The sequence below is a fragment of the Manihot esculenta genome, chromosome 11 (assembly GCF_001659605.2).
Source record: "Manihot esculenta cultivar AM560-2 chromosome 11, M.esculenta_v8, whole genome shotgun sequence".
Classification (NCBI taxonomy): Eukaryota; Viridiplantae; Streptophyta; class Magnoliopsida; order Malpighiales; family Euphorbiaceae; genus Manihot; species Manihot esculenta.
Window position 1 is genome coordinate 3,134,472 of NC_035171.2, and position 27,995 is coordinate 3,162,466.

General features: G+C 38.0%; 5 protein-coding genes and 2 non-coding genes across 10 annotated transcripts; 2 read left to right on the forward strand and 5 right to left on the reverse strand.

Moving 5' to 3' along the window:
- Positions 1–4,354: 4,354 nt before the first annotated feature.
- On the reverse strand, positions 4,355–11,761 carry LOC122725131 (kinesin-like protein KIFC1). Its single transcript, XM_043961873.1, has 6 exons — positions 11,656–11,761; positions 11,284–11,396; positions 6,133–6,507; positions 5,183–5,742; positions 4,525–4,624; positions 4,355–4,387 (listed from the first exon to the last, which is right to left on the reverse strand). The coding sequence occupies exons 1-6, from the start codon at positions 11,759–11,761 to the stop codon at positions 4,355–4,357; spliced, it is 1,287 nt and encodes a 428-aa protein (XP_043817808.1).
- A 1,287-nt stretch (positions 11,762–13,048) lies between these two features.
- LOC122725232 lies at positions 13,049–13,197 on the forward strand. Its single transcript, XR_006352702.1, has one exon. It is a non-coding gene; the product is annotated as a small nucleolar RNA snoR135 (small nucleolar RNA).
- Positions 13,198–13,663: 466 nt separating this feature from the next.
- LOC110625793 lies at positions 13,664–15,666 on the forward strand. Its single transcript, XM_021771443.2, has 2 exons — positions 13,664–15,065; positions 15,143–15,666. Exons 1-2 carry the CDS (start codon positions 14,797–14,799, stop codon positions 15,435–15,437), a joined length of 564 nt encoding a protein of 187 aa, XP_021627135.1. The 5' UTR covers positions 13,664–14,796; the 3' UTR covers positions 15,438–15,666.
- Positions 15,667–15,753: 87 nt separating this feature from the next.
- On the reverse strand, positions 15,754–18,368 carry LOC110625792. The gene is made up of 3 exons (XM_021771442.2): positions 18,171–18,368; positions 16,208–18,045; positions 15,754–16,107 (listed from the first exon to the last, which is right to left on the reverse strand). Exons 1-3 carry the CDS (start codon positions 18,235–18,237, stop codon positions 16,045–16,047), a joined length of 1,968 nt encoding a protein of 655 aa, XP_021627134.1. The 5' UTR covers positions 18,238–18,368; the 3' UTR covers positions 15,754–16,044.
- A 168-nt stretch (positions 18,369–18,536) lies between these two features.
- Positions 18,537–18,610, reverse strand: TRNAI-AAU. The gene has a single exon. It is a non-coding gene; the product is annotated as a tRNA-Ile (tRNA).
- A 1,987-nt stretch (positions 18,611–20,597) lies between these two features.
- LOC110626074 (protein IQ-domain 26) lies at positions 20,598–27,932 on the reverse strand. 4 transcript variants are annotated; one of them, XM_043961520.1, is made up of 4 exons: positions 26,391–26,879; positions 25,601–25,807; positions 25,285–25,513; positions 20,598–21,068 (listed from the first exon to the last, which is right to left on the reverse strand). In XM_043961520.1, the coding sequence occupies exons 1-4, from the start codon at positions 26,796–26,798 to the stop codon at positions 20,791–20,793; spliced, it is 1,122 nt and encodes a 373-aa protein (XP_043817455.1). In that variant the 5' UTR covers positions 26,799–26,879; the 3' UTR covers positions 20,598–20,790. The 4 variants fall into 4 exon arrangements, with proteins under 4 accessions (XP_043817455.1, XP_021627504.1, XP_043817454.1 ...); XM_021771812.2 differs by lacking the exon at positions 20,598–21,068 and adding an exon at positions 27,568–27,932 and having other exon boundaries at positions 24,818–25,513; positions 26,391–26,839; XM_043961519.1 differs by lacking the exon at positions 20,598–21,068 and adding an exon at positions 27,504–27,522 and having other exon boundaries at positions 24,818–25,513; positions 26,391–26,839.
- LOC110626075 (protein IQ-domain 26) lies at positions 21,076–26,951 on the reverse strand (the record flags this gene model as incomplete). The annotated part of the gene is made up of 4 exons (XM_043961521.1): positions 26,875–26,951; positions 22,423–22,906; positions 21,638–21,844; positions 21,076–21,549 (listed from the first exon to the last, which is right to left on the reverse strand). Coding segments are annotated over exons 2-4 (1,089 nt in total), but the record flags the coding sequence as incomplete, so codon positions are not given.
- Positions 27,933–27,995: the final 63 nt, after the last annotated feature.

The window sequence follows — 27,995 nt, forward strand, 5'->3', positions numbered from 1 at the left end:
TGAATAAAATCTTTAAGAACCAGATTGGCAGGAATGTAGAAGTGTATGTGGATGACATGGTGGTTAAAAGTTCAACTTTTCAACAACACATAGCAGATCTAAGGGAGATATTTGGGGTGTTAGATCAATACAGAATGAAGTTAAACCCAGCAAAATGTGCTTTTTTCATCAAGGGAGGAAAGTTCTTGGGATACATGGTGAGTGGAAGAGGCATTGAGCCTAATCCGGAGAAAGTAGAAGCCATATTGAATATGCCAGAGCCGACCTGCGTAAGGGACGTCCAGAGATTAACCGGGAGAGTGGTGGCACTTAACCGATTTATGTCGAAGTCAGCAGAAAAGTGTTTACCATTCTTCAAAAAGTTGAGAAAGGTACCAAGCTTCGAATGGACGGAAGACTGCCAAAAAGCTTTCGCGGAACTTAAGAAATATCTTAGCTCGCCTCACGTGCTCAGCAGTCCCATGAAAGGGGAAGAGCTTCTGATATATTTGGCAGCCTCAGAACAGGCAATCAGCGCGGTACTAGTAAGGGTAGAAGGAGGAGAGCAGAAACCTGTTTTCTACATCAGCAAGGTACTTAGAGACACTGAGGTCAGGTACTCGAACATTGAAAAATTGGCTTATGCCTTGTTGTTAGCAGTCCGGAAATTCAAAGTTTATCTGGAAGGCCACCAAGGAGTTGTGATGACGAACCAACCCTTAAAGAAGATCCTACGTAGGCCGGAAACTTCAGGACGGATGTTAGCATGGTCCGTGGAAATCAGCCCCTACTGTCTGGAATACCGACCTCGGACAGCAATAAAATCTCAAGCGCTGGCTGACTTCATAGCAGAATGCTCATTCAACGAGGAGAAGGAAGAATCATCCTCGGAGATGCCTAGAAAGGAAGGAGAGCGAGAGCTTCCCCAAGAATTTAGCTGGAAGCTATATGTAGATGGAGCATCAGGATCTGAGGGCAGCGGCGCAGGGATAATGCTTAAGGGGCCGGAGGGCTTCAAAGTGTGTTATGCGTTACGGTTAGAATTCAAGGCTTCTAACAATATGGCTGAGTACGAGGCCTTGGCGAATGGGATGTTGGTAGCCTCGGAAGTAGGGGTAACCGACCTCGAAGTAAATAGTGACTCTCAACTGGTGATCAACCAGGTAACCGGGGTATATCAAGCCAGAGACCCCATCATGCAGAACTATCTTGATAAAGTAAAAGCTATAGAAGCCGGGCTCACAGAGCGGGGAGTTATTGTCAGATTTCAAAGAATACCTCGGGATGAAAACGAGGAGGCAGACCTGCTTAGTCGATTGACCAAAGAAGAGTTAGAACAGCTCCCTGACGAAGTATACATACAGCATATCCGCACACCTGCTTTCCAAAAGACAAACACGGTACTGCAAGTGGATCAGAACCCAACGTGGATGAGCCCCTATCTAAAATATTTGGAGAAGGGCGAACTCCCTGAAGACAAAGACGAAGCCAGAAAGATAGCAGCTCGAGCTGCCAACTACCAAGTAATAAGGGGAACTTTATACAGAAAGGGGAAGTCCAGCCCATGGCTCCGATGTGTGAGTCCGGAAGAAGCTGCAAAGATAATGGAGGAAATACATAGAGGCCTATGTGGGGCTCACGAGGGAGCAGGGACATTAGCTAACAAAATATTCAGGCAAGGATACTACTGGCCTACTGTTAAGAAAGAAGCAGAAGAGTTTGTCCGAAGGTGCGACGTATGTCAGAGATTTGCTAATGCCATCAGGACCCCTGCCACTCCTCAAGCAAGCATATCCAGTCCATGGCCTTTCTCACAATGGGGAATTGACATCCTGGGACCTTTCCCCAAGACTACGGGGCAAAGGAAATTTGTAGTAGTGGCTGTGGAATACTTCTCGAAATGGCCAGAGGCAGAAGCAATAGCAACAATCACAGCCAGAAAAATGATAGATTTTGTATGGGGGCATGTCATCTGCAGATTTGGCATACCTAGAGTGCTTATCTCAGACAACGGCAGACAATTTGACTGCAGCACCTTCAAAACCTTCACGACGAACATGGGCATATGGCATAAGTTCTCCTCCGTGGCCCATCCTCAGACCAATGGTCAAACGGAAGTCACTAACAGAGCAATCCTCCAAGGATTAAAAAAGCGGCTGGACGGTGCAAAGGAAAACTGGGCAGAAGAACTCAATAGTATCCTATGGGCACTCCGAACTACTCCCAAAGCACCCACTAAGGAAACACCGTTCGCACTCGCTTATGGTACAGAGGCCGTAGTTCCAGTTGAATTACAGATCCCCACTCATCGAGTTCAATTTCTCAGTGAGGACACCAATGGGGACAAGTTAAGAAGCAACCTGGATGCTCTTGAAGAAGTTAGGGAAGAAGCACAAGTCCGAACTGCTGCTTATCAACAACGAGCGGCAAGATATTATAATCAAAAGGTCAGAGAAAGAAGCTTAAAGGTGGGAGACCTAACTTTAAGAAACTTGGAAGCTACAGGAAAAAGAGCAGCCGCAGGCAAGCTAGCACCGACCTGGGAAGGTCCATTCAAGGTGACAAAAGTGGTTAAGCCCGGGGTATACCGAATTGAAGATATGCAAGGAAACCCCGAGCCCCACGCCTGGAACATCCAGCACTTAAAAAGGTACTTCCCTTGACATATATGTAAAGAAAAATATTGTACTCTGAAAGGCACAAATAAATAAAATAACGCCATTCTTTACGCAATGATGTTATCTCCATTAAGAATGTTACTTCTCTTTGAAAAAGAAAGAACAAAACTAGAAGACCGGGATCCCCAAGATCTCCCGGATGCAAGACCAGGATCCCCAAGATCTCCTGGCGAAAGAAGACCTCCTTGAGACATAGAGACCTCCTGGAGGTAGAAGACCGGGATCCCCAAGATCTCCCGGACACAAGACCAGGATCCCCAAGATCTCCTGGCGAAAGAAGACCTCCTTGAGACATAGAGACCTCCTGGAGGTAGAAGACCGGGATCCCCAAGATCTCCCGGACACAAGACCAGGATCCCCAAGATCTCCTGGCGAAAGAAGACCTCCTTGAGACATAGAGACCTCCTGGAGGTAGAAGACCGGGATCCCCAAGATCTCCCGAACAGAAGACCAGGATCCCCAAGATCTCCTGGCACTAGAAAACCTTACTGAGACATAGAGACCTCGGTGAGGCAGAAGACCAGGATCCCCAAGATCTCCTGGCACTAAGAAGACCTCCTTGAGACATAGAGACCTCCTGGAGGTAGAAGACCGGGATCCCCAAGGTCATCCCGGAATTACAAGACCAGGATAGGTCGTCCCGGAATTACAAGACCTGGATCCCCAAGATCTCCTGGCACTAAGAAGACCTCCTTGAGACATTGAGACCTCCTGGAGGTAGAAGACCGGGATCCCCAAGGTCGTCCCGGAATTACAAGACCAGGATAGGTCGTCCCGGAATTACAAGACCTGGATCTCCAAGATCTCCTGGCACTAAGAAGACCTCCTTGAGACATTGAGACCTCCTGGAGGTAGAAGACCGGGATCCCCAAGGTCGTCCCGGAATTACAAGACCAGGATAGGTCGTCCCGGAATTACAAGACCTGGATCCCCAAGATCTCCTGGCACTAAGAAGACCTCCTTGAGACATAGAGACCTCCGGGAGGTAGAAGACCGGGATCCCCAAGGTCGTCCCGGAATTACAAGACCAGGATAGGTCGTCCCGGAATTACAAGACCTGGATCCCCAAGATCTCCTGGCAAAAGAAAACCTCCCTAAGACATAGAGACCTCAGTCAAGAAGAAGACCGGGATCCCGTAGAACTCCCGGAAAAACAAAATAAAGGATAGCCGGTGAGGCCCCAAGGTCACCCCGGCACAGCCAGGATCTCGTAAGACCTCCTGAAGGTAAGATTAGTTGGTGAAGGACTTTAGGGATCCCCGAAAAACGAAAATTTCCATAACTTTATGCAGGAACAACTTACAAAACTATATTTCCGACCTCACAAACATAGAGAGGTCCGGCGCTGCAAAAAAAAAAAAAAAAAAAAAAAAAAAAAAAAAAAAAGTCGAGCTCACAGCTCGGACCGATAAGCCCAAGACCGAGCTCCTAGCTCGGATAGATTCATTTCTTCAAAAGATCAAGATACGAAAGCCAAAAACAAAGGCCGAGCTCCCTCCATAGAAGAACTCACAAATCCTTAGGAGGATACTAAGGCTATAATCAAAAGCCTAAATCAGTTTATTTAAAATAAATATACAAAGTCACAACGAAGAAAGAAGGACTAGAAGTCAAAAACTAGCATGACAGTTGCCATCAAATGGGTACGAAAATTGATCTCTCAGACGACAGCTAAGAGCTGAACTCACAACTTAAGATTAATTTAGAGCTTCTGAATAAACATATGAAGCCTACATTACACATACGAAGAGTAAAAATACATGTCAAAGAATATGAAAAACAAAAAGGAAACTAATATTCCATTAATAACTATTACAATTTATTTCTCCGGTGAGGAAGGAGGATGAATAGTCCTTAAAGGACTTACATCAATAAGAACACCCTCACTATTTCTATTTACAGCCACCACTGAAGGAAGCTCGGAATCCTTTGGACCAGAGCTCTCAATAGTAGGGGCAATTTCTGACCTAGGATGAAGGCCTTCTTTCACAGAATCAGGATCGTCCTCCTCCGACCCTAGCTCGGATCCCTCTGAAGAAGACTCAGCTGGCCGATCTCGTTTCCTCCGGCAATCTCCTCGGGGCAAAGGGAAATCATCCTCCCCGTACAGCACTGACTCGCCATCTGAGTCCACTTCGCGCCTACGAAGCTTGGCCAAAGGAATATCAGGAGCCTGTCTAGCTTCTCTTAAACCGCGATTGTAGCCAGTTACATACATGCGGTAGGCCTTATCAAAGATAGTCTGTTTCATTTCACTAGAAGCTTTATACTCATCAAGATGTTCTTCACAAGCCTCGGCTACAAATTCCTCAAACTCAGAAGAATCTTTGTAGTCCTGAAGATGAGCTTCATAGGCCTGCTCAATTTTACCCTTTAGCTCATCAGACTCCTGATACTCCGCTATGTACTGATCGCGCTTCAGCTGAGCCTTCCCTTCGGCATACTTTACCACCTCGAGCAGGGCTAAACATTTACGTTCCAAAACTCTGACTTCATTTTTCAGCTGTTGTTGGCGAAGGTCGAACTCTTCAGCCGAGGAAGTCAAGTCTCTGATACGGTCAGAGCTTGTGCTCAACTCTTGCTCAAGGACCTGCACCCGAGCTAAGGCCATCTCTCTTTGAGCCTTTACTTCCTCCAGATGAGTCTGAAGTCCTTCGAGATCAGCCTTTAAGGCATCAAACTGGCGCTGGACTTCAGCTTTCTGGCTAACGGCCTCATCTCTCTCCTTGAGAGCCTCTGTCATAGAGGACAGCTGCTCTAGCACTCCTCTACAGCGAACCTCCAAGGTAGCTGCTCTCTCATCAGCCTCCTGGAGAACATTACGAGTCCGAGACAACTCATCTTCTAAGGACGAGGTATGCTTTGCCGTCTCGGCTGTTTTCTCTTCAGCCTTTTTGAGGGCCTCCAACGCAGAATGCAATTCCACCTGGAGGGACTGGATCTGCTCCCGAGCAGCTACCAAATTGCCCCTCGCATCACTGGTGGCAGATATATTCTCCTCCAGACGTGCCTCTTCAATTCGACGATCTACGGACTCCCGGAGGGAGCGATCACGGATATCCACCTCCATAAAGAGGCCCGTCACCTAACATGAAAACGCAACCATCAGGAAAAAGAAACAAAGCAAACTGAAAGGAGGGGGGGAAAAATGACTTACCATTAGAAGCATCTCCCTAATGGACGATCCGAGCTCCTCACGAGAGCGAGATTGGAAGGATGCTTGCTCCTTGGTAAAGCTGGCTAAAAGGCCGGTCAGAGCAAGAAGGCGTGGATCCGAGGCCTCTGTGGCTCCACCAAACATTTGCTCCCTAAGAAGGTCGGCAACAGCACTGCCCGGAGACTCGGATGTAATACCCGACGTCTTTAGAGAATTGCCAGGAGAAGGCAATAACGGGTCAGCAGCAACACCTTTCCCTTTCCCAATGGGAGGAAGAGCTGGAGAAGATCCTGTTGCAACCCTGGACTTCTTCCGGACAGGAGAAGAGGCAGATTTTCCAGAAGAGGCTGGGCGCTTGCCTCCGGTCTTTGCTGGAATGCCCTCAGAACCCTCAGGTTCAGTCCTCACAGGGGCAGGGGCACTTTCACCAGAAACCTCTGGACTTTGACCCCCTAGGAGGATGATCTCCATCCCCGTCCCAGAGGTCTCCTTGTCTTCAGCAGAGGACTTAAACTTTCCCCTTGACACCTCCTCAGTAGAATGGGCAGCACCCTGTCCCACTTGTTCAGTAGACTTTGAGCTCAACCCACCACGGCTAGATGGCTGAGCTGATTTAGTGCTGTAAGAGCTCGGCTTGGAAGCTCGAGAAGAAGCTTTACCAGAAGGCCGGCTGACCTTCTCGGAGGAAGCGACCTGAGCTAGTTCTATAGCAATCTCAGTTACAGAACGCCCATCCCTGAAGGCGTCAAAAATTGCGTGCATGTTCTCCCGAGACAGTTCAAGGTTCTTGGGGAATTTGATGCCGTCCATTTTAACCTCAGAAGCTGCAAAAAATAAGAAGTTATACAGACTCAACATATTATCTGATATTTTTAACAACGAAGAAACAGAATAGCCGGACAAAGCACTATACCCGTGTCCTGGATATCCCTAAGGTTGGCCGCAAACATACACTTCTCGACATCATACTTCCTCTCAACGGAAGTCAGTCGAAGCAGCCCAACCTGCTCAATAAGACTCAATTTGGGCAGATCATTACAGCTCGGAAAGATCTCCCCCCAACTTAGGCCCACATCCCACGATCGGCAGGACCCTAGTTTCAGCTCCGCCACAAGGAAATTCTCTATCCACCCCTTTATAGAATCCTTGTAGCCCGTAAGAAGAGATAGCCCATTGCGGGGGGAAAAGTAATAGAAGTTTTGCTTCGCCCTAACCAGGCGGAAAAAAGTAACAAACAGACAGGCCGTAGGTGTGAAACCCCAACACAGACAGATAGACTCGAAACAGGACATGAATAAAATGGAATTTGGGGATAACATTCGAGGAGTTACCCCAAAGTATTCAAAGACCTCAACAAAGAAAGGGGAAAAAGGAAATGGTAGACCAAATTCTCTCTGCTTTAGGAAAAACACTATGCTACGACCCTCTTGGGGATCCACTAAACCAGGAGGGGGAGGGTAGGGAAGAACTATCCTCTCATTTGGACGAGGTGCTCGAATAAAATACAACGGAGTATCTAGAAGCCTCCGGGAGATGTAATCAGTTATATTGGAAGACGTAATACGCGACTCAAGGTTAACAACATCAGGAAGCTTTGAACTTGCCATTGAAGAACAAGGGAGCGTACCTGAGAACACAATAAGGTGAAAAACGCAAAGGGAGTCGCAGGAAGACAGAGAGCAGAAGAGAGCTAATTTCTTCGGAAGACAGAAGGAATTCGAAATGAAAGGCAATGATGAGACGGAACGTTGATCTGAACAGTTTTGTCTTGGAGCGACGCGATCATTAATTGCTCTCGAAGTTTACCCTCTCAACGGTTAAGTAATAACCGGAGAGAAGGTAAAGGGGCAAAAGGATGATCGATTGGGCTTGTCTACATCTACCAAGGGCCAGGTCCACAATGATAGCCCATCACTTAAAGGCCCAGGCAAGCCCAACTTGTTCAGACCTGATCTCCAGCCAAGACAACTTAACCCACAAGATTCATCACTTCACCAAGGTTAGACCTACTCATCACATAGAATATATAAGGTTTGACTTGTTAAAACAAGGGTACCTCGGATCTATACTGAGCTGAGAGCTTAGAGTTCAACTCATCAGAAGCCGAGCTCATAGGTCGGAACAGTCCAGCTCGGACAACACGACCTGAGAGCCCGGCCAGCTAAAGGAAACCCAGAGCTCATTTTACTAAGCGAAAGACAGAGCTCTCAGGTCGGCTAGTCTAGCTCGGACAACGCACCTGAGAGCCCGGATGAAGGAGACTCAAAGCTCAATTCATCTAAGTAGAGACCAAGCTCATAGATCGGTCCGACAACCCAGTTTGGAAATACGAAAGCCCAGTTGGCTAAATAGATCCGAAGTCCGGCTCACGAATACAGTTAGTTCAGCTCGGAAAAAACAAATTTCAGTTAAAGCTACGAAGAAAAGCAGTTTCAGTACTCCATCCATGGTAGAGAAAGAACAACTCAAGTATGAACGAAAACGAGAACTTCATTAAAAGAAAAGCACATTACAGCACGTTACAAAGGCCTACACTACGGGACAAAAGACTATCCTTAAAGGATTTACATAACCATATACATCATCATCAACAATTACATCGTTATCACCTATCCTACTACTTCGGTCTTCGGTTCGGAGAAACTCTCGCAGCTCGATATGTGAGTTTGGCAGAAAGAGCTGCAGAAAGCCAAGAAGTTAATCCTCATAAGCGTTTCCCATGGATCCTCTGTAGGTCGGCATTCGGTTGCCCAAGTATGATACGCGTGACAAACTCACATGTCATATGCTGTGTGTATATCACGCATAAAAAAACATGGGCTTCAGATTACGACCTCAGGAGGATCGCCGGGCTAACGTGTGAAGGTACCAGCAGAAGCTTGACTGAGTGTAGCAGATCTCAGTCTCGCGTAATACTGGTACTTCACATCAACGAAACTAATAATACTGGTGCTTCACATCAAAGAAAACAACAAACCGAGCACTTGAGCCCCTTCCATCCATATCCAAAGAAGGCAGCAACGGGGGAGGTCGGCCAGAAGATCTGGGCAAAACAATTTCAGCAACTTGCCGAACGGTCCCACCCATCGACCGCCCTACCAGACGGATCCCCAAAGCAACATTCAAACTCCTTAGAGGTAACATCCACTCCTCTGAAATTTTGAATTGACTCATCTTCGTCTCAGGTACTACGAAAGAGTCCCAAAACAGAGATAAGTTAGCACAATTTTCCGTCGAGATGATAAAAGTAAGATTAAAACAAATTCCTGGGGCAACACAGCAATGTAATATCAAGCTCGCCTTCGTCCGCTTGAAGAAGGCACCAAATGGATCCTTCACAGATAAAATAAGAAAATCTCTCTGTTCCAACAAAGTGCCTGGGAATGGTAAAGAGGTGAGGTTAATATATATATCCAAAAGTTTATGTTTTGCAGGACAAGGCAGAGCCGAATTCTCAATTAATGCTGTCAGAATCCTTAGAAGATGTTCATGAGAAAAGAAAGAAAAGACATGTCCAGATAACAATGACAGGAAAGCAAAAATAATCGAGAACGCGGAGAATAAAGAAAAGTCCGAAAGAGGAAAGAGCAGATAAGATTCAGAAACTGCGCAAAGACAAAAAAATGAAAGAGTATTATAAAGACACCTGGACACGAACAGGCGCGGCCATGATGGTTCTTGATATTCACCCCCTCGGCAGTTGGAGCAATAACTCCCGAGAAGGTGAAGGGGCAATTGATGACCGCTGGATTTCTTCACCCCAGAACAGGGGCGTGACCGCAGCCAAAGGCCCATGATACAGAGGCCCACGCACTTGATACCCCCCAACAAGCCTGGCTCATTCCAGCTTCCGGGCCGGGCTCGACCAAGCTTCCTCACTCAGTCCAGTCTGATCCCTGACCAGCAGACCCCTCTCAGGCCCAGCGTCCAGCCCAACTCTCGGCCCAGCCCGGGGTCCAGAACAGTACTCACCAGACAGCCTGGCAGATCCGCTCGAACGTACGCATGAGGAGAATCAGAGGCCGTTACGCATGTAACAGGCAGCTGATACCCTAGTACACCCGAATCTGTATGGCAGAGACGCGTGGCCCAATCCTGGAGAGACCTTTACACGTCACCAGCAAGCAAGACAATGTATAAAAGAGGAGTCCCCTCCTCAGAATGTTTTAAGCTTTATTATTCAATACAAAAACCCTATTCTATTGGATCTCAGATCATCAATAACTATTTATAACTGATTTTAGTACTTTGCAGAGTTATAAAATAATATTAAATGTGTACGAAATTACCGGTACTATTTAATTACAGAATTACTGTATTAATCTATTAAAATAATAAAAAATTTTATTATTGGATAAATGTATATTATAAAAAATTTAATAAAGTGATCTTGTATACGATAATATTATATTATAAATATTATTTATGTGCAGTCTTTTATTATTAAACTCTTATATATTAAAAATATTTTTATAAAATATAATAACTATTTTTAATTTGCCTTGATACTTTAGAGAGTTATTAAATAATATTATTATGTGATTAAATGTATATAAGATTACTCATACTATTTAATCATAGTATTAATACATTAATTTATTAAAATAATAAAAAAATTTATCACTATATAAATATATATTATACGATAAATTATTTTTATACTTTCAATCACAATCGAATTATTTTTATACATCTAATTACAATAAAATTAAACTTTAAAATTATATAATATCAGTAATTTTTTATTTAAAAATTAATAATAAAATCTATTAAATATTACAACATTAAAATTATTAAAAAAATTATTATTATAAAAATATAATATTTTTAAATTAATATAATATAAATATTTAATTATAATATATTAATAATTAAAAATAAAAAACTAAATTGTGGCCTGGAGTGGCGCCAGGCCACAATGTAAAAAAACAAAAAAACAAATCTCGTGGCGCCTCTTTGAAAGGCGGTCGGGCTTGGCGCTAGGTCCTCTTTTCGCCTGCCAAGTGACAGGCGAACCCCAAATCGGTAAATAAGTTTTAGCCGACTCCAAATCGGCAAAATTATATTCACCCGACCCTAATTTTGCAAAAAACCCGTGATTCGCGGAAAGAAGGTGTTTAATTGTTTCGATAATTGGGTTTCTTATTTATTCTCATTGTTATATTGATCTATATTTAGTCTGAATTATGTGGCAGTTGTTAAATTTTAGGCTTTTATATTATGCTACAATTTAGTGCATAACACGATATCACATTTACTTTATGAAGAGCTCAAAATCGCAGAATACATTGTGAATACAGACGTTGTCTGCAGATGAAATTCCATATTCTTCATACGTTAACAATCATTTTACAGGGTTCCGGTGGCGTCACTGTGAAGAAAACGAACCAAGCTCTCATTTTTGGTATTTATGATGAACCAATGACAGCAGGACAGTGCAACATGGTTGTAGAGAGGCTGGGTGATTACCTCCTTGATCAAGGCCTGTAGGCTCTTAATTCTTCGACTTAGCTTCATGGTTGTCAAATGCTGATTTCTGGTTTGGGCTTGCAGCTGGCCATGAACTGGCATTAATGATTTTGCTGGGAAATAACGTTGTGAGGACAAAACAGTGATTTTTTCCCCCTACTTTTGTTGTTGATTGTGTAGGTCCATTGCCTTTTTCTTTTCAACTCCAGCTATGCTTTCTTAATTTATGTGTATTCATGCTCCGGTCTATTAATTAAGTTTGCGTATTTCAAGTTTGAACGTTTTGGATTTATTTTATAATACATAATACAAAGATTTTCTATATGGGATTTGATACTGGTACATTTTTTGATTTTCTTGGAATACATTTACGTTTCTGTACAAAGCTTGGTGGTGAGAAAATGCGTATTCTGATAACAGCCAAAGCGAACAGTCCATGCTGTTCTTGATGCATCATAACAAGCCAGCAAGTTTCCATTTGCTATGATTTCTACCATTTTCTGTTGATGCAAATCATACTTGCTTTAACGTGGAAAAGAAAAATGGTGTCTATGGGTTCATGAAGTGTCATGAAGTTCCCCTTTGCACGCAGTACTTTTCTTGTTCTCGATGTGTTCATGAAGTGTTTTTTTCCTTTTTTTTTTTTTGCTTAAATGGGAAGAGTAGGCCCAATGCGCAAGTACAAAAATCCAAATACAAATAGCTAGCATTCCTAGCTCTAACAAAAGGCCAATGCCCAACACAGCATAAAACTCTAGCTAAATCAGTAAATTCTAATCGGGAATTCAAATTCAAAATCCTATTGTAAATATGATTTTGGTTTTATTAAGTTAATTTTTAATTATTATAAAAAATTAAGTAAATATAAATATAATACTTAATAAGTTCTAGCATTATAATTATCTTATATTATGATAGAAATTATAGAGTAATTGGATTAATTAGTTAGTTTTAATTACTTATTGTAAATAATAAATAGAACCATTATGATTTTTTTTCATCCGAATGCTTTTTATTATTTTTATATATTACTACAAGTCTGTAAAGTATAGATATTTTATTTAATTCTTTTAAATATGCAATAATAAATATTATATTAATATTTAATAATTATAAATATAATTATATGAACACAAATGCAAGCTACATTCTCCATTTTCAAGGCCATTACCTTTTTCAAAACCTTTTTGTTTTTTCACAACTTGCTAAGAAAAATTATTATTGTTTGATGTGTTCAAAGAAAAATAATTTTTTCAATTCTAAGTTAGTTTTTCTTTTTAATTTTTTATTTAATCTATAACAATGTTTTATTTAATTAATAAAAAAATATCATTTTTTTTAAAAAAGTATTTAACTGAAAAATATAATTTTCTATACTAAACAATGTTATAATACTAAAAGGTAAGAGTTTTTATTTGTTTAAAGTTTACCATTTTTATATTTTAATATATTAAAATAATTATAAAATATTGAATCCATTTAAAATATTACATTTTTTGCCCTAGCATTTGGGCCGAACTCTCAAAATTGTATTTATCTATAGTTATCGGCCCAGTGCGCGGTGGCAAGGGTATTTAAGTCACTGCGCAAAAGGGTGCAGTGCGGTGCAGCGCCATAAAAACCCTAGCGTTCGGTAACAGCGGCTGTCTTCTTCTATATAAGACTCGCAAAACTCCTCGACTAAGCCGTCGAAATCGTCTTCTTGGTTTGATAATCTGATTTCTAATTTTTTTTTTCTTCTTGAATGTTTCTGATTTCGCCTTCTATAGCAGGGATGGTGTGTATCGGCGTTGTGCTGCAAAAATGCACTATGAATCCGAAAGAGTTCCCTGCAATATAACATCTGGGGAAGATGGGCAGTTGTGTTTCATTCTTAGCCATTGAAACTTTTCAACAATCATCTTCCCCACATTTTCTTTTCTGCTGTTTGTCATTTGTTTTGTTTTTTTATTTTTTAATTATTTTTTTTCTATCCATATTAGGAAGATGATATCGATTATATTATGCAGTTGTTTTACTGATTGTCAAACTCAATCTTACAGGTAAACTAATGATTTCTGGATAATCGTCCTCATTTGAACTATTTTAAACCCTAAGACTAAATTTTTAGCAAAAATTATATTTCATCGTATATGAACTAATGATTTCTTGCAATATATATCTAGTTATTTTATTCAAAAAATAGAAATTATTTAATTATAATAATTGATATTTCAAATAATATAATTTATAGGTTCTTTTCTGATAAAAATTAATTTTTATATTTTATTTCATAGTTTTATATTTAATAAAATAAAAATTGATAACTAAAATATAAATAAGTGTTATTATAATCAAAATAAATTAATTTAACCCCAAGTAAATATGTGTGTGTATATATATAGTTGGGGAAATTAATCAAATTTTAATTTAATTAAGATAATTGATAAAAATTTGAAAAAGTTAGCTAATGTTGATAACATGGGAAAATATTTAAAAAAATTGATAAAATTCAAATCAATGAAAAATTGAGTTTTCAATCATCCTTTGGATGGGCTCCAAGGCTAAGAACTGCAACTACAGACTTGAAAGGTAAAAGACGGCTGCAATGACCCACACAACCAGCTTCAGAAAAATTCAGGCCCACATTCAAAGCCCAGTGATACAAAACCCGGAAGATCCGGGCTCATATTTGAGAAACCCTAGTTTTGCCAAGATGCGAAGCTTTTAAACTGCCGCCGCCTAGTATGAAGCCGGAGAAGCTTTCCACAGTTGCCGCTGATTGCCACAACTACAAGCCACTCATATATCAAGTAGGCTAAAGGGTATAAAGATTCCAATGAGATAAGATATCAATTATAAATTCAATAAAAATATTTAATTTAATTTTTATATAATAAATTATTTGATAGGCTAGTGTTGCCCATGGTATTAGCAACAGCATTCCTTTTCATTATGATTTAGCAACATATATTTATAAGAAGAATTTATTTGTGTTTATTATTATTATTATTATTCTCTAGGCTGCCATATTAAATCAGCAGAAGGGCTTTGCATGGGTATTAGACAGTGACTCTATCTAGTCATAGAGCTTATCCTTTCATTGCAGGAGCCAGGAGACATGGTCAAGTAATTATAGCTAAGTTTAGAAGATAATATCGAATCTCAGGATAAGGCAAAATCATTATTTATATATGTCAAGCTGAGTTGTGAAAAGGACTTTACTCTTTCATTCACCTCTAACTTCATGGATTCTCTATGCAATCTACTCCATGTGTCACTGTTTTTCTCCATCAAAACACCCATGTAGCCTCCTTTCTTTTCTTAAACAAATTTCCCACCAATCAAAATTTTATTTTCCCAAGTCAAAATCTTATTATATTCTTTATTATCATGGAAACTCTATGTCCCTAGCTGTGACAGATTCTTTTTCCTTAAAAGTGACCAACCTAATCCTTGTATTTTCCTATCTTCATACATGTGTAGAATTTGTGCATATAAATTCCCATCCAAGAATGTTTTAAGTTTCTATTTATGGCCAGTTTCTTCAAGACAAGAACTCTCATGTTCATGGGTGAAGGTGAAGAGCAAAAGCTTGATCAGTGGATGATCATGGAAGCTGATGATGATGATGATGATATCTATAACACATCTTCACTTGATAATTCAAGTACTTCTAATGGATCCAGTTCTTCATCAGATGTGGTAGATGATGATGATGATGCATCTTCACCAAGCTCAACCTTATCTACAAATGATCCTTTGTTTGAATTCTCTGAGCTCATGGCCCATTTACCCATCAAGTAAGTATTATACCCATAAAAAAAAACTTGAAAATTCTCTTTATTGCCAAATTAATCCTGCCTTCATCTATGTGCAGGAGGGGATTATCCAAATATTATCAAGGAAAGTCTCAATCTTTTACATCTCTATCAAGAGTAATGAGCATTGAAGACCTTCCAAAGAAGGAGACTCCTTATAGAAGAAAAATGAAGGTATCTAAGAGCTATGGCAATGGATTGGATGCATACAAGCCATATACACTCCCAAAGGCAATAATATCAAAGAAGGTCTCAAGAGGTTCTCTGTCTTCTTTATCTTTTCCAGGTAGAAAAGGCAGTTTTCTAAATAGCAGCAGGCCTCCTCCAGCTCCTCCTCCACAGAAGAAAATCTGAGTGCATAATTCTCAAGTTGCTTGACTTGATGTAGATACACAGTCGATGAACAAAAATTTTCTCATTTTCATCTCTTCTTTTCTTTTCTTTTTTTATAAAAAAAGGTCACAGCTTTTCTAGAGTTGAAGACTTTTGTATGCCATTCAAAGAAGAATGATAACCTCACAGTTCAGGTGACAGAGACCAGTAGTGGAACATGAAAAGGATATCCACGTTCTGTTTTATGAAATAGTTAAAGCTTTTAATTATCAGAAGCTATGCTTTTTAAAGCTAAGATTAAAAAAGTCATCTTAATCTTTTATCAATAATAAATCTACTAGCAAATGGAATCCACCTTCATTATTGGGAAGCATTATCAAGAAAGCAATTACAGACAATATTAAAAAGGAGAAAGAATAGGATTAGATATCAAGATGAAGTAAATCAATTAGTTGAATTCTTACTAGAATGAGTTCCTACATAGCATTAACAGAATATTTAAGTCTACAGTTTAGGAAACGTCAGAAATCAATATTCTAAGACTCTTGAGAGTACAAGAGAAGGAGAAGGCTGCAAAATGAAACAACAGAGAAAAGCTGTTTCATAAGAAGCAAGTTCAGTAGAATAATCATGGAGATGCAATTGCCCGATTGCGGATCCTGCTTGATCGCCTCAGAGGAGTTATTGCTTCCTGCTTCAACACAAACAAGAAACATATAAATATTACTAAAACTTCTATTCTCCAAACATTTTAAGTAGCAAAAAGTACAAGGAAAGTTCTTGTCACTTGCCTCTTTCTTTATAATTTTCTTCTCATCAGTATATGAAGGCGAATTAATGTTTGAGATATGTGATAAAGCTGGATGCATACGAACAGGAACTGAATTAGCCCTGCTGCCTGTCTCCTTCTTCTCCATGGAAACGGAATAGCTGCTCACTTCACTCTCTATCATTCTGCTTTTCATGCCACAGCTCCTAAGAGAGCTGCTCATCTCCCCCACCACTAGCTCACCAAGCAACTCAATTGTTGGGGATCGGATTTCATATCTTTGTTTGGAATCTTCTTCCAATGAATTCGTCACGGACCTGGAGTTGGCAAATGAAACAGGATGTTGAGTGTGCTCATCCTTATCTTCCTCATTAGCAAGGAGTGAGCAGCATTTTTCTGCTATCACAGAGTCGAGACAAGGTTCAACAACAGGATGAGCGTCCTTTCTTGCATTTCTATTCTTTCTAAAGTGAAGAGCCAATGCCAGGGACGCTGCAATTGAAGAAAAGATAGAAAATCCAACGACAGCTTTCAGAATTGATTCCATTTCCATGTGTTTGATAAGCCCCTCCTTCGTAATCAAAATTTCATGGGCATCATCAGTGACATTTCCAATTCCACCCATTTCCCCGTTAAAGGTTTCTTCTTTGATTGGCTCACCCACCATCTCATTTTCCTTCTCAGAAGTATTTGGAACGCTTGATTCATTCGTTAGGGGCATCTGAATCACTTCAAGAGCTTCCAGTCCCTGCAACCCAGAATTTGCAGCCAACTGATCAGAAATTGCCACTTCAAGGTCACTAGCATCTGCAATTTCTCCTGCTTGTACCTTGAAAATCTTGTCAACTACTTCCTTCTCTCCATACTCAACAATCTCCATAGCCTCACTTTCTCCTCCTTCACTAAACTCATCTACTGCTCCTTCCTGTTCATATTCAACCATCTCTACTACTTCATTCAATCCATCACTGTCTTCTGTCTCTCCAAAATTTACATCTTCAATCATCTCTTCTTCCTCAATTCGATCTGAATCAACAGAACTCATTTGCGTTCCTTCTCTGTCAACCAAGAATTTTCCAATCTCAAGACTCTTCACAAATTCATATACATGATCTTGTATCATGTGATATCCATCCTTGAAACTCCCAACAGCTTGTACAACAGGTGGAGGTGTGGGAGAGTTCATAGAGGAAATATATGAAGTAGAAAACACCAGAACAGTCAACAAGACCAAAACTTTAAGTATTCCTCTAAAACCCCATCCTCTTTCCTCATATTCCTCCTCAAATTCATCTTCACTTTCATCCATCTCTTCATTTTCTTGCTTCACATTAGCATCGTTAGACCCAGTTGCCAAGGAACCACAAGAACTAGCCAAAATACCTTCACCATTAATGCCTTTCTCGGTCTCCAAACAATCATTTTCAACAGTTGTTAACCCATCGCCATTGCCTTGTTTCGCCTGATTTTCTCTTTTAAGAAATAACTCCTGGCGCCTGTTGGGCTTATAGCGGAGAAATTTAGGCCTTGGAGAGAGGCAATTGGTTAAGGGATCATAAGGCCTTGATGATAAATCATCAACAAGAGCCTTTTGCTCTTTTTCATCAAACTCAGTACTAGAAGTGGTTTTTGAATCTAGACTTGTGGGCATTTGGGTGGCTTTTGAATCAAGATTTGTTGAGATTTTCTGGAAAGAGTTGTCTAGAGTCTCATTCCTTTCCGCCAAGATTTTCTTTCTTGGGGGATTGATTTTTGAAGCTCCAGATATTGTTGGTGACATATAGTGCTTTGTTGTTGGTTTCTTTGAGCTTTGTACACTTAGCCCCATTTCTCCATAGCTTTCCTCATTTTCATCTGTGCCTATACATTACAAATTAACTTCCTTAGTGCAAAACACAATTTCTATTTCTCATTTGGTTGCTTGAAAATTGACAAAATAAAAAATAAAAAAACAAACAGAAAAACAAAAGGAAAAGAAACTTTACCTCTGGAGATTGAAGGAGGCTTAATTGGAGCCGATGATGAGGAAACGTCCTTATCAAGACCATCCATTTCCTTGACTACAGTGAAGTCTAGAGCTCTAAATGAAACTTTTTTTTTCTTCCCTTTTTTGTTTATCTTTTGGAGGGAGAGAAGAGTGTGGATGGAATGACAAAAGAAAGTGAGTCGATAAAATGACCGTTGCGAAGTGAATCGCGTTGAAAACTATGCTATTTATTTAAAATTTTAAAATCCAGTTTTGTTTACCGTTGGAGGGCGTGTGTGTCTAACGGGTAGTTCCTAGAGCCTATTGTCCATGAGGCCTGGCCCACCTATTTAACGTGCATGCAATAAGAAAATGAAAAAACAAATGGCCCATGCAGGTCTCGAACCTGCGACCTTCGCGTTATTAGCACGACGCTCTAACCAACTGAGCTAATAGGCCGTTGCGTTTTAGCAAGTCTGTATAAATCATTTGTAAGATTTTTTTCTTTCCTAGACAAATCTAACATATTCTCTACTTTCTATTATGTAATTGTTAAAGTAAATATTTATAGATTAATTTAAATAAAATTAATTAATTTGTATAATATATATAAATATTTATGTGTATTGAATTTATTTTTATTGAACATATTGCAATAATTTATCCTTGTGTTTGAAATTGGAAAATTGAAATATAAAATTTCAATTTAATAAAACATATATTGTAAATTGTTATTATAACATAAATTCATATAGGAAAAATATGATAATTAAAAAATACGGTCTAATTTAAAAAAAAAATTTTGATCGCCATAAAACTCAAAGCATCATTAAAAACCCGTCCTACTTTTAAAATGGCGAATTTTTACACGAAATTACTATAATTAAATATTCTCATTACATTTATAATCGTGAAATTATTAATCTGTTAATTGATAATATTTTATATCAAGCAACCGGCATATGATCGCCAAATTATAAAAAATATCATATTTATTTTTACTATTTTATAATATAAAATAATAAAAAATCACATAAATAAAAATATATCTTTCTTAAACAACTATTAAGTTCTAAGATATTTACTATATTCTCTTTATTTTTTAATATATTTTGTAGAGTCAGAATAACTGCCGTGAGTATTTACCATCATTTCACATTTTTTTCTTTACAGATAATATTATGTTAATCACAATATAATTTTATTTTAATTATATTATTAATTTTATGTACGAATGTATATTAAAATTAATAAATATGATAGGATTCATATTTAAATATAAATTTGAAATGATTTATAAAATAGTGTAATTTCAAATAGACTCCAAATATCTCTTAATAAGTGAGGTGATGCTACTTAAAAATCCACAATTCATTAAAAAATAATACAAAAATTAAATTTAAAACCTCAATTTGAAACATAAATATCCATATATAAGTGTATACGTGTATTAAATCCACCAATAAAACGTTAGAAATTCCAACACTAAACCTTCCACAAATGACATATATGTATGGGTTACCGACACAAGGCCAGAGGTAATTTTTTAAAAAATAAACCATAATTTAGGCCATCCCTAATTTTATTGCTTCAAGAATTCCAATGATGTCAATCTCAAAATACACTATAATGAAATTAAGTATTGATTAATAAAAAATCAGAGACTATCATCTCTTTGAACTGAAAACTCTATTATGTTTAGACGTAATTTAATATTTTTTAAGAATAAATTATAAATAAAACAATAAGAGTGAAGGATACAATACAAGCTTTATTGTTTTTAATTATATTAATTATGAAAAAAATAAATAATGCCTTGGAATTCTGTACTAATCTAGGGTTAGTATTAAATTAATTATTATAATAATATTACCATACAGAATAATTTATTTTATTAAAAAAAAATATTTTACTTATTGCCATAATTTCAAAACATAAATAAAAACTTGAAACCCATTTACCCATCATCCATAAAACATATCAAGATCAGATAATGGCCTTACTAGAAATTGTGGTCTAGAATTCCATTTTTGGGTTGGTTCTTAAATCCCATCAATGGTCTAACCACTTGTCTCACTTCTTAGAACAGAAGTCAAACCTTTTAATGGAAAATTTCATTGCTTGCAATTTGCTTTTCTATTGTTATTTTATACCTAAGTTTTTTATTTTTAAATAATTATATAAATATGAAAAATAAGAGAATTGAGAGTAGAGATTAAAGTTTAAACTTTGGCCTAACATTTTAAATTTTGAACAAGTATCTCTCAGAAATTCAAGGTGAAGGCTGCCTTGAGTGGCATGAAGCAACTTCATGGAAGTTTCATAAAAGCCCAAGGTTATAAGTTCTATTTTTATTTTTGAAAAATCCATATCTGATCCTTAATCTTGGGAATTAGATACATTAATAAACGGTAAAAGTCCACATTCAGAGATTCTGTGCAGAGGAGATACAAATTTTGCAATTCTTGATTTCAAATCCAAGCTCAGAATTGAACATAACAAGAAAAAAAAAAAAAAAAAAAGCTTTCATTTCATTTTCTAAGTAATTTACACAGACCAGACTTTGATCAATCCTAGCTATTAACTGTCAACCTTAGTTGAAAAGAAAAGCTTAGGATGTCTTTGTTTAACAGAACCCATCAAAGACCTAAACCTTCATCGGCTTGGGAACATAATCTGTGCATTCTGACACTGCTTATGCTATTCCTAGCAGCCATTATTTCGTTGAGCGAAAGCTTCTTCTTTGGCCCTGGCTCCGCCCGCTGCTTTGGAGCACTGTGAGACCTCAATTTGGCCTTGAAGGATTTTGTGTAGGACATATAATTAGGAAAGTTTGAGTGAGGCCTGAAGAAACTGCCTCCACAAACACTCTTGGCTGGCGTTGCAGGGGCATTCGACCTGACAGAGTTTGCAAAATCTTGATGATTTTTGTGCATTCTGTGCATTCTGACACTGCTTATGCTATTCCTAGCAGCCATTATTTCGTTGAGCGAAAGCTTCTTCTTTGGCCCTGGCTCCGCCCGCTGCTTTGGAGCACTGTGAGACCTCAATTTGGCCTTGAAGGATTTTGTGCTGGACATATAATTAGGAAAGTTTGAGTGAGGCCTGAAGAAACTGCCTCCACAAACACTCTTGGCTGGCGTTGCAGGGGCATTCGACCTGACAGAGTTTGCAAAATCTTGATGATTTTTGTAATATGGTATGGAGATTCGAGATGGAATTGGACATGGAAGAGGTGATGTGTAAGGTACTCCGTCGTCATATTCTGATAATGCTGCAGCGGCTCTACGAGATCTTGATCTGGGTTTGATTTCAACTATTTTTGGGCTTTCATCAAATTCATAAGATGCAAACAGCCTCTCACTGTGGAATTCACTTTTTGTATCATCAAATTTTTCCTGAAAATGTTAAAAAAAAAAACCAAGTGAACCCATTTCTTCAATAAAAAGATTGGACTTCATACAAGTTTGCAAAACAGGATCTTACAATTGATTTTCGTGGTCGGTTTTCAGGTTGAAATCTATTCTCCTTGTTTATAGAACGACGAGCACGTTGGGATCGAACAGAAGTTTGAGCTCTTATAAGAGCTTGCATACTGTGAAGAGTTGCAGCAGCCTGCTTTCGGACCAGATAGCCTCTAACAAGTGCCTGCATCTTCACCAATCCTTTCAATGCTCGAAGAGCTTTTCGAGCCTGCGATTAACCAAATAAACCCATTAAGAATATTAAAGAGTCAATTTACAGAACACCTTACAAACACAGCTTTCTCATGGAGCAGTTCATAGAGCAGATGAAAAAGAAAAGACGAGTTGAAGTAGGACTTAGCAATCATCCCAAAACAGAGGGGACCAAAGAAAAAACATTTGAATCAGTGTTTCCAGCTTTTGAGAGAGTAAGATTTAAGAAAAGTAACTAAAGCTAAAAGCTAAATTTACTTTTCTCAGAAAAAATGTAGTACTGACACTGTTTCATTAATTACCCTTGGTGTGTGTTTCCAGCTTTCACGAGTAGACATAAAAGCAATTTATACAATTTCCTCCACAATGTTATAAACATTTTGTTACAAGGAAGAAAAAAAAACACACAATTGTAATAAAGCAGAGCAGAAACTGCAAAAATCTAAAAATACCCAGATGAGAGTATCAACTTTTGAACTTAATCTGAATCATACCCATGAAAAAAGAAGATTAAAAAAAGCTGAAAATTAATATTTCAAAACCACCCACTTATCAGTTAGAAAATTTTTTAAATAAAGCCCTACTTGTGCTTACCAAAAAGCCTCTGAAAACGGTTTGAACTTTGATTGCAGCCCACTTCTCTGTCTCGCTACCATACGTTGTCCCTCTGCCATTGCTGGTCAGCCTCACTACCGCCATCGCGGCCTGTGCTGCAGCCGCTGCAGCGTCGGCCGCTGCAGCCGTCACAACTGCCATAGCTATTGCGTGTTTGTTCTGATCTCTTTCAGTCTCAGCAATGTAGGATCTGAGCCAGGCAGCATCTTTCACCTGAAGGTTATCACGAGGGATCACACTGTTATCCCTTCTTGATTTGCCAAAACTCCATCTTGTTTTCTCTCTCTTTTCGCTTGAAATTGAACTTGAACTGTCACCACCATTATCTCTTCCTTTATCTTTCTTCATCCCCAACAAGCCTTTTAGCCACCTTGTAGCTTTACCCATCTTGTCTAGATCTCTCTCTCGTTCGCTACAACTTCGATAATCTTAGAAAGACAAACAATGCATTAGAGCCCAGAATGTGAAGCACTGAATAAATTAACAATTAAACTAGAAATTGAAGTAGGATCAGAAAAAGTGAAAACCAAGCAATTAAATAAATAAATTATCCAATTCAAAAAACTAAAACAGCGCCGGATTTTATCTTTCTCCCTCGGAAGAAATCGTCTAATGTGCTTTTGGTAACCTGATTATTTCCCATTTGAGAAGGATTCATTTACTGAGCCATTAGTTCGGATTATTTCCCATTTGATTTAGAATCGTCTAATGTGCTTTTGGTAACCTGATTATTTCCCATTTGAGAAGGATTCATTTACTGAGCCATTAATTCGGATTATTTCCCATTTGATTCAGAATCGTCTAATGTGCTTTTGGTAACCTGATTATTTCCCATTTGAGAAGGATTCATTTACTGAGCCATTAATTCGGATTATTTTCTATACGGGATTTGATACTCGTACATTTTTTGGTTTTCTTGGAATACATTTACATTCCCTTCTTTAAAGGTTTCTGTACAAAGCTTGGTGGTGAGAAAATGCGTATTCTGATAACAGCCAAAGCGAACAGTCCATGCTGTTCTTGATGCATCATAACAAGCTAGCAAGTTTCCATTTGCTATGATTTCTACCATTTTCTGTTGATGCAAATCATACTTGCTTGAACGTGGAAAAGAAAAATGGTGTCTATGGGTTCATAAAGTTAAGCTTTTTTAATTTCGATTCATGCATTATAGCTCGTGGCATGGAAATTTCGATACTTTGAGTGCTAAACATGTCGATAAGTTCCATGCATACAAGTTGCAAGTCACAGCACGCCCGTGAGAAGTGCTGAACATGTCCACAGGAATAACATACATGCAAGTCACCCTGTACATGCGTGTCACCCGTGCATGCAAGATGGATGAAATATTTCAGAATTTTAAATTATAATAATATTTTTTAAAATATATAATAATTTAAAATTTTAAAATATTAAGTCACCCCGTACATGCATGTCACCATGCATGTAAAATGGATGAAATATTTCAGAATTTTAAATTATTATATTTTTTAAAAAATAATAAATTTTATTAACTTTTTAATTATATTTTTTAAACATATTAAATTTTATTAAATATTATAAAATATTTAAATAAAACTAAAATATTAAATAAAATTAATACTAATCAATTTATATAATATTATAATATTAAAAGTAAAATAATTAATAATTTTAAAATAATTAAAAAAATAATAAGACGGATGAAATATTTTAAAATTTTAAATTATTATATTTTTAAAAAATATTATTATAATTTAAAATCTTAAAATATTTTATCCTTCTCATTAATTTTTTTAATTATTTTATTTTTAATATTATAATATTATATAAATTGATTAGTATTAATTTTATTTAATATTTTAGTCTTATTTAAATATTTTATAATATTTAATAAAATTTAATACGTTTAAAACAAATATAATTAAAAAGTTAATAAGATTTAATATTTTTTAAAAATATAATAATTTAAAATTCTAAAATATTTCATCCATCTTGCATGATATCACAAATGCATGGGTGTCTGTGGATATATTCGGCACTCAAAAGTGTTAAACATGTCCAAACTGTGGGAATAGTTTGAACTATTCTCATGGCATATAGTCTCATTGTTCAATGCAGACAAGTATCTCTCAGAAATTCAAGGTTAAGGCTGCCTTGAGTGGCATGAAGCAACTTCATGGAAGTTTCGTGGAAGCCCAAGGTTATAAGTTCTATTTTATTTTTGAAAAATCCATATCTGATCCTTAATCTTGGGAATTAGATACATAAATAAACGGTAAAAGTTGACATTCAGAGATTCTGTGCAGAGGGAGATACAAATTTTGCAATTCTTGATTTCAAATCCAAGCTCAGAATTGAACATAACAAGAAAAAAAAAAAAAAAAAAAAAAAAAAAAAAAAAGAAGCTTTCATTTCATTTTCTAAGTAATTTACACAGACCAGACTTTGATCAACCCTAGCTATTAACTGTCAACCTTAGTTGAAAAGAAAAGCTTAGGATGCCTTTGTTTAACAGAACCCATCAAAGACCTAAACCTTCATCGGCTTGGGAACATGATCTGTGCATTCTGACACTGCTTATGCTATTCCTAGCAGCCATTATTTCGTTGAGCGAAAGCTTCTTCTTTGGCCCTGGCTCCGGCCGCTGCTTTGGAGCACTGTGAGACCTCAATTTGGCCTTGAAGGATTGTGTGTTGGACATATAATTAGGGAAGTTTGAGTGAGGCCTGAAGAAACTGTCTCCACAAACACTCTTGGCTGGCGTTGCTGGAGCATTCGACCTGACAGAGTTTGCGAACCTTGGAGTGCTTTGTGCTGTGGAGCATCTGAATTCTTCTCCAGTGAAGTACCAATCAAAATCTTGATGATTTTTGTAATATGGTATGGAGATTCGAGCTGGAATTGGACATGGAAGAGGTGATGAGTAAGGTACTCCGTCTTCATATTCTGATAATGCTGCAGCGGCTCTACGTGATCTTGATCTGGGTTTGTATGTGTCGATTTCAACTATTTTTGGGCTTTCATCAAATTCATAAGATGCAAACAGCCTCTCACTGTGGAATTCACTTTTTGTATCATCAAAATTTTCCTGGAAATGTTAAAAAAAGAAAACAAGTGAACCCATTTCTTCAATAAAAAGATTGGACTTCATACAAGTTTGCAAAACGGATCTTACAATTGATTTTCGTGGTCGGTTTTCAGGTTGAAATCTATTCTCCTTGTTTATGGAACGACGAGCACGTTGGGATCGAACAGAAGTTTGAGCTCTTATAAGAGCTTGCATACTGTGAAGAGTTGCAGCAGCCTGCTTTCGTACCAGATAGCCTCTAACAAGTGCCTGTATCTTCACCAATCCTTTCAACGCTCGAAGAGCTTTTCGAGCCTGCGATAATTAACCAAATAAAACCATTAAGAATATTAAAGAGTCAATTCACAGAACACCTTACAAACACAGCTTTCTCATGGAGCAGTTCATAGAGCAGATGAAAAAGAAAAGACGAGTTGAAGTAGGACTTAGCAATCATCCCAAAACAGAGGGGACCAAAGAAAAAAACATTTGAATCAGTGTTTCCAGCTTTTGAGAGAGTAAGATTTAAGAAAAGTAACTAAAGCTAAAAGCTAAATTTACTTTTCTCAGAAAAAATGTAGTACTGACACTGTTTCATTAATTACCCGTGGTGTGTGTTTCCAGCTTTCACGAGTAGACATAAAAGCAATTTATACAATTTCCTCCACAATGTTATAAACATTTTGTTACAAGGAAGAAAAAAAAAACACACAATTGTAATAAAGCAGAGCAGAAACTGCAAAAATCTAAAAATACCCAGATGAGAGTATCAACTTTTGAACTTGATCTGAATCATACCCATGAAAAAAGAAAATTAAAAAAAGCTGAAAATTAAGATTTCAAAACCACCCACTTATCAGTTAGAAAATTTTTTAAATAAAGCCCTACTTGTGCTTACCAAAAAGCCTCTGAAAACGGTTTGAACTTTGATTGCAGCCCACTTCTCTGTCTCGCTACCATACGTTGTCCCTCTGCCATTGCTGGTCAGCCTCACTACCGCCATCGCGGCCTGTGCTGCAGCCACTGCAGCGTCGGCCGCTGCAGCCGTCGCAGCTGCCACAGCTATTGCGTGTTTGTTCTGATCTCTTTCAGTCTCAGCAATGTAGGATCTGAGCCAGGCAGCATCTTTCACCTGAAGGTTATCACGAGGGATCACACTGTTATCCCTTCCAGATTTGTCAAAACTCCATCTTGTTTTCTCTCTCTTTTCGCTTGAAATTGAACTTGAACTGTCACCACCATTATCTCTTCCTTTATCTTTCTTCATCCCCAACAAGCCTTTTAGCCATCTTGTAGCTTTACCCATCTTGTCTAGATCTCTCTCTCGTTCACTACAACTTCGATAATCTTAGAAAGACAAACAATGCATTAGAGCCCAGAATGTGAAGCACTGAATAAAAGAAGTTGGCAGGAGGAACGAAAGAGAATCAATGGAATAGCAGAGAGGGAGAAAGAAAACAAAGTTTATGTTTCAAAAACTGAAATCAAGATCCAAAATGTGGGTTTAAAGAGGAGAGCAAAACACTGCAAGATCTTTAGAATCTTTACAGGTTGCAAGCAGAGAAGTGAAGAGAACAGAGAGGAAGCAGTATCAATTAATACCTTCAGTAAAATGGATAAAGATTAGGTTTTTGCGTTCGTTTGAAAAGGAAATCTGACACAGCCTCGTGAAAAACTGTATTACAAGACAAAAAGTTGTCACAGAAAGACACAGAGATTTGGAATAAATTAACAATTAAACTAGAAATTGAAGTAGCATGAGAAAAAGTAAAAACCAAGCAAATAAATAAATAAATTATCCAATTCAAAAAACTAAAACAGCGCCGGATTTTATCTTTCTCCCTCTCTGCTATTCCTTTATAATATGGGTTCCAAAATTTTCTCGCTTCATTTCACTAGAAAATGCTTCATCTTTCTCTCTCACTTTCTCTAACTTTCTGGAGAAAATTACCCACTGATCATCTCATTTTCGAAACCCTAAAATTTCTAAGCCAAAATGAAAGTTACCCACTTTTCCTTTCGCTCTCTTATTTGCAAAGTACAATCAGGAGGCACTAAAGAAGAAAGCCACTAACCCTCTGCTTTTTATGGATTCTCTGTTCCAAGGAATAAGCCAAAAAGAAAAGCTGATGACTTTTCTTTCTGTATTGGGTTAGAGAAGATCTTTCTTCTATGATTTGTGGCTCAGTCTCTCTGTCATTGGTTTCTGCACAGAAAATCTTTCAGTTTGGTGATTCAAATCAGAAAGGGTCCTTTTGCAAATGGGGATTTCAAGTTTCGAGTTTGACTGTAGCCAGAATTTGAATCTGTTTTTGGTAAATAAATAGATAAACTGACGGCCATAAAGATGAGAGAGAAACAACAGAGCAGTGGTAATTTGTGTTTAAAGCCATTAATTTTCCAGATCCTTGGGATATTAAAATTCGTTGCCTATAGGTTTGCCATGCACAAAAAACGGCAGCCGGATCTTGGGCTCTTCAGTTCAATGTCTGGCAGTTGGGTA

Bases quoted from the DNA above. Each gene is read 5' to 3' on its own strand.
- LOC122725131 (XM_043961873.1), bottom strand. From the start codon at position 11,761: ATGGAAACTTGCTGGCTTGTTATGATGCATCAAGAACAGCATGGACTG. The intron at 5,743-6,132 runs GTCCGGAAGAAG...TTTTCATGTTAG, and splicing joins GAAAATCTGCCTCTTCTCCT to GTGACGGGCCTCTTTATGGA. The intron at 4,625-5,182 runs GTTCGACCTTCG...CCTTCATCCTAG, and splicing joins TTGACTTCCTCGGCTGAAGA to GTCAGAAATTGCCCCTACTA.
- LOC110625793 (XM_021771443.2), top strand. From the start codon at position 14,797: ATGGCCAGTTTCTTCAAGACAAGAACTCTCATGTTCATGGGTGAAGGT. The intron at 15,066-15,142 runs GTAAGTATTATA...ATCTATGTGCAG, and splicing joins ATGGCCCATTTACCCATCAA to GAGGGGATTATCCAAATATT.
- LOC110625792 (XM_021771442.2), bottom strand. From the start codon at position 18,237: ATGGATGGTCTTGATAAGGACGTTTCCTCATCATCGGCTCCAATTAAG. The intron at 18,046-18,170 runs GTAAAGTTTCTT...TGTAATGTATAG, and splicing joins GCCTCCTTCAATCTCCAGAG to GCACAGATGAAAATGAGGAA. The intron at 16,108-16,207 runs GCAAGTGACAAG...GTGTTGAAGCAG, and splicing joins AGAAAATTATAAAGAAAGAG to GAAGCAATAACTCCTCTGAG.
- LOC110626074 (XM_021771812.2), bottom strand. From the start codon at position 26,798: ATGGGTAAAGCTACAAGATGGCTAAAAGGCTTGTTGGGGATGAAGAAA. The intron at 25,808-26,390 runs GTAAGCACAAGT...TAATTATCGCAG, and splicing joins CCGTTTTCAGAGGCTTTTTG to GCTCGAAAAGCTCTTCGAGC. The intron at 25,514-25,600 runs GTAAGATCCGTT...TAACATTTCCAG, and splicing joins ACCGACCACGAAAATCAATT to GAAAATTTTGATGATACAAA.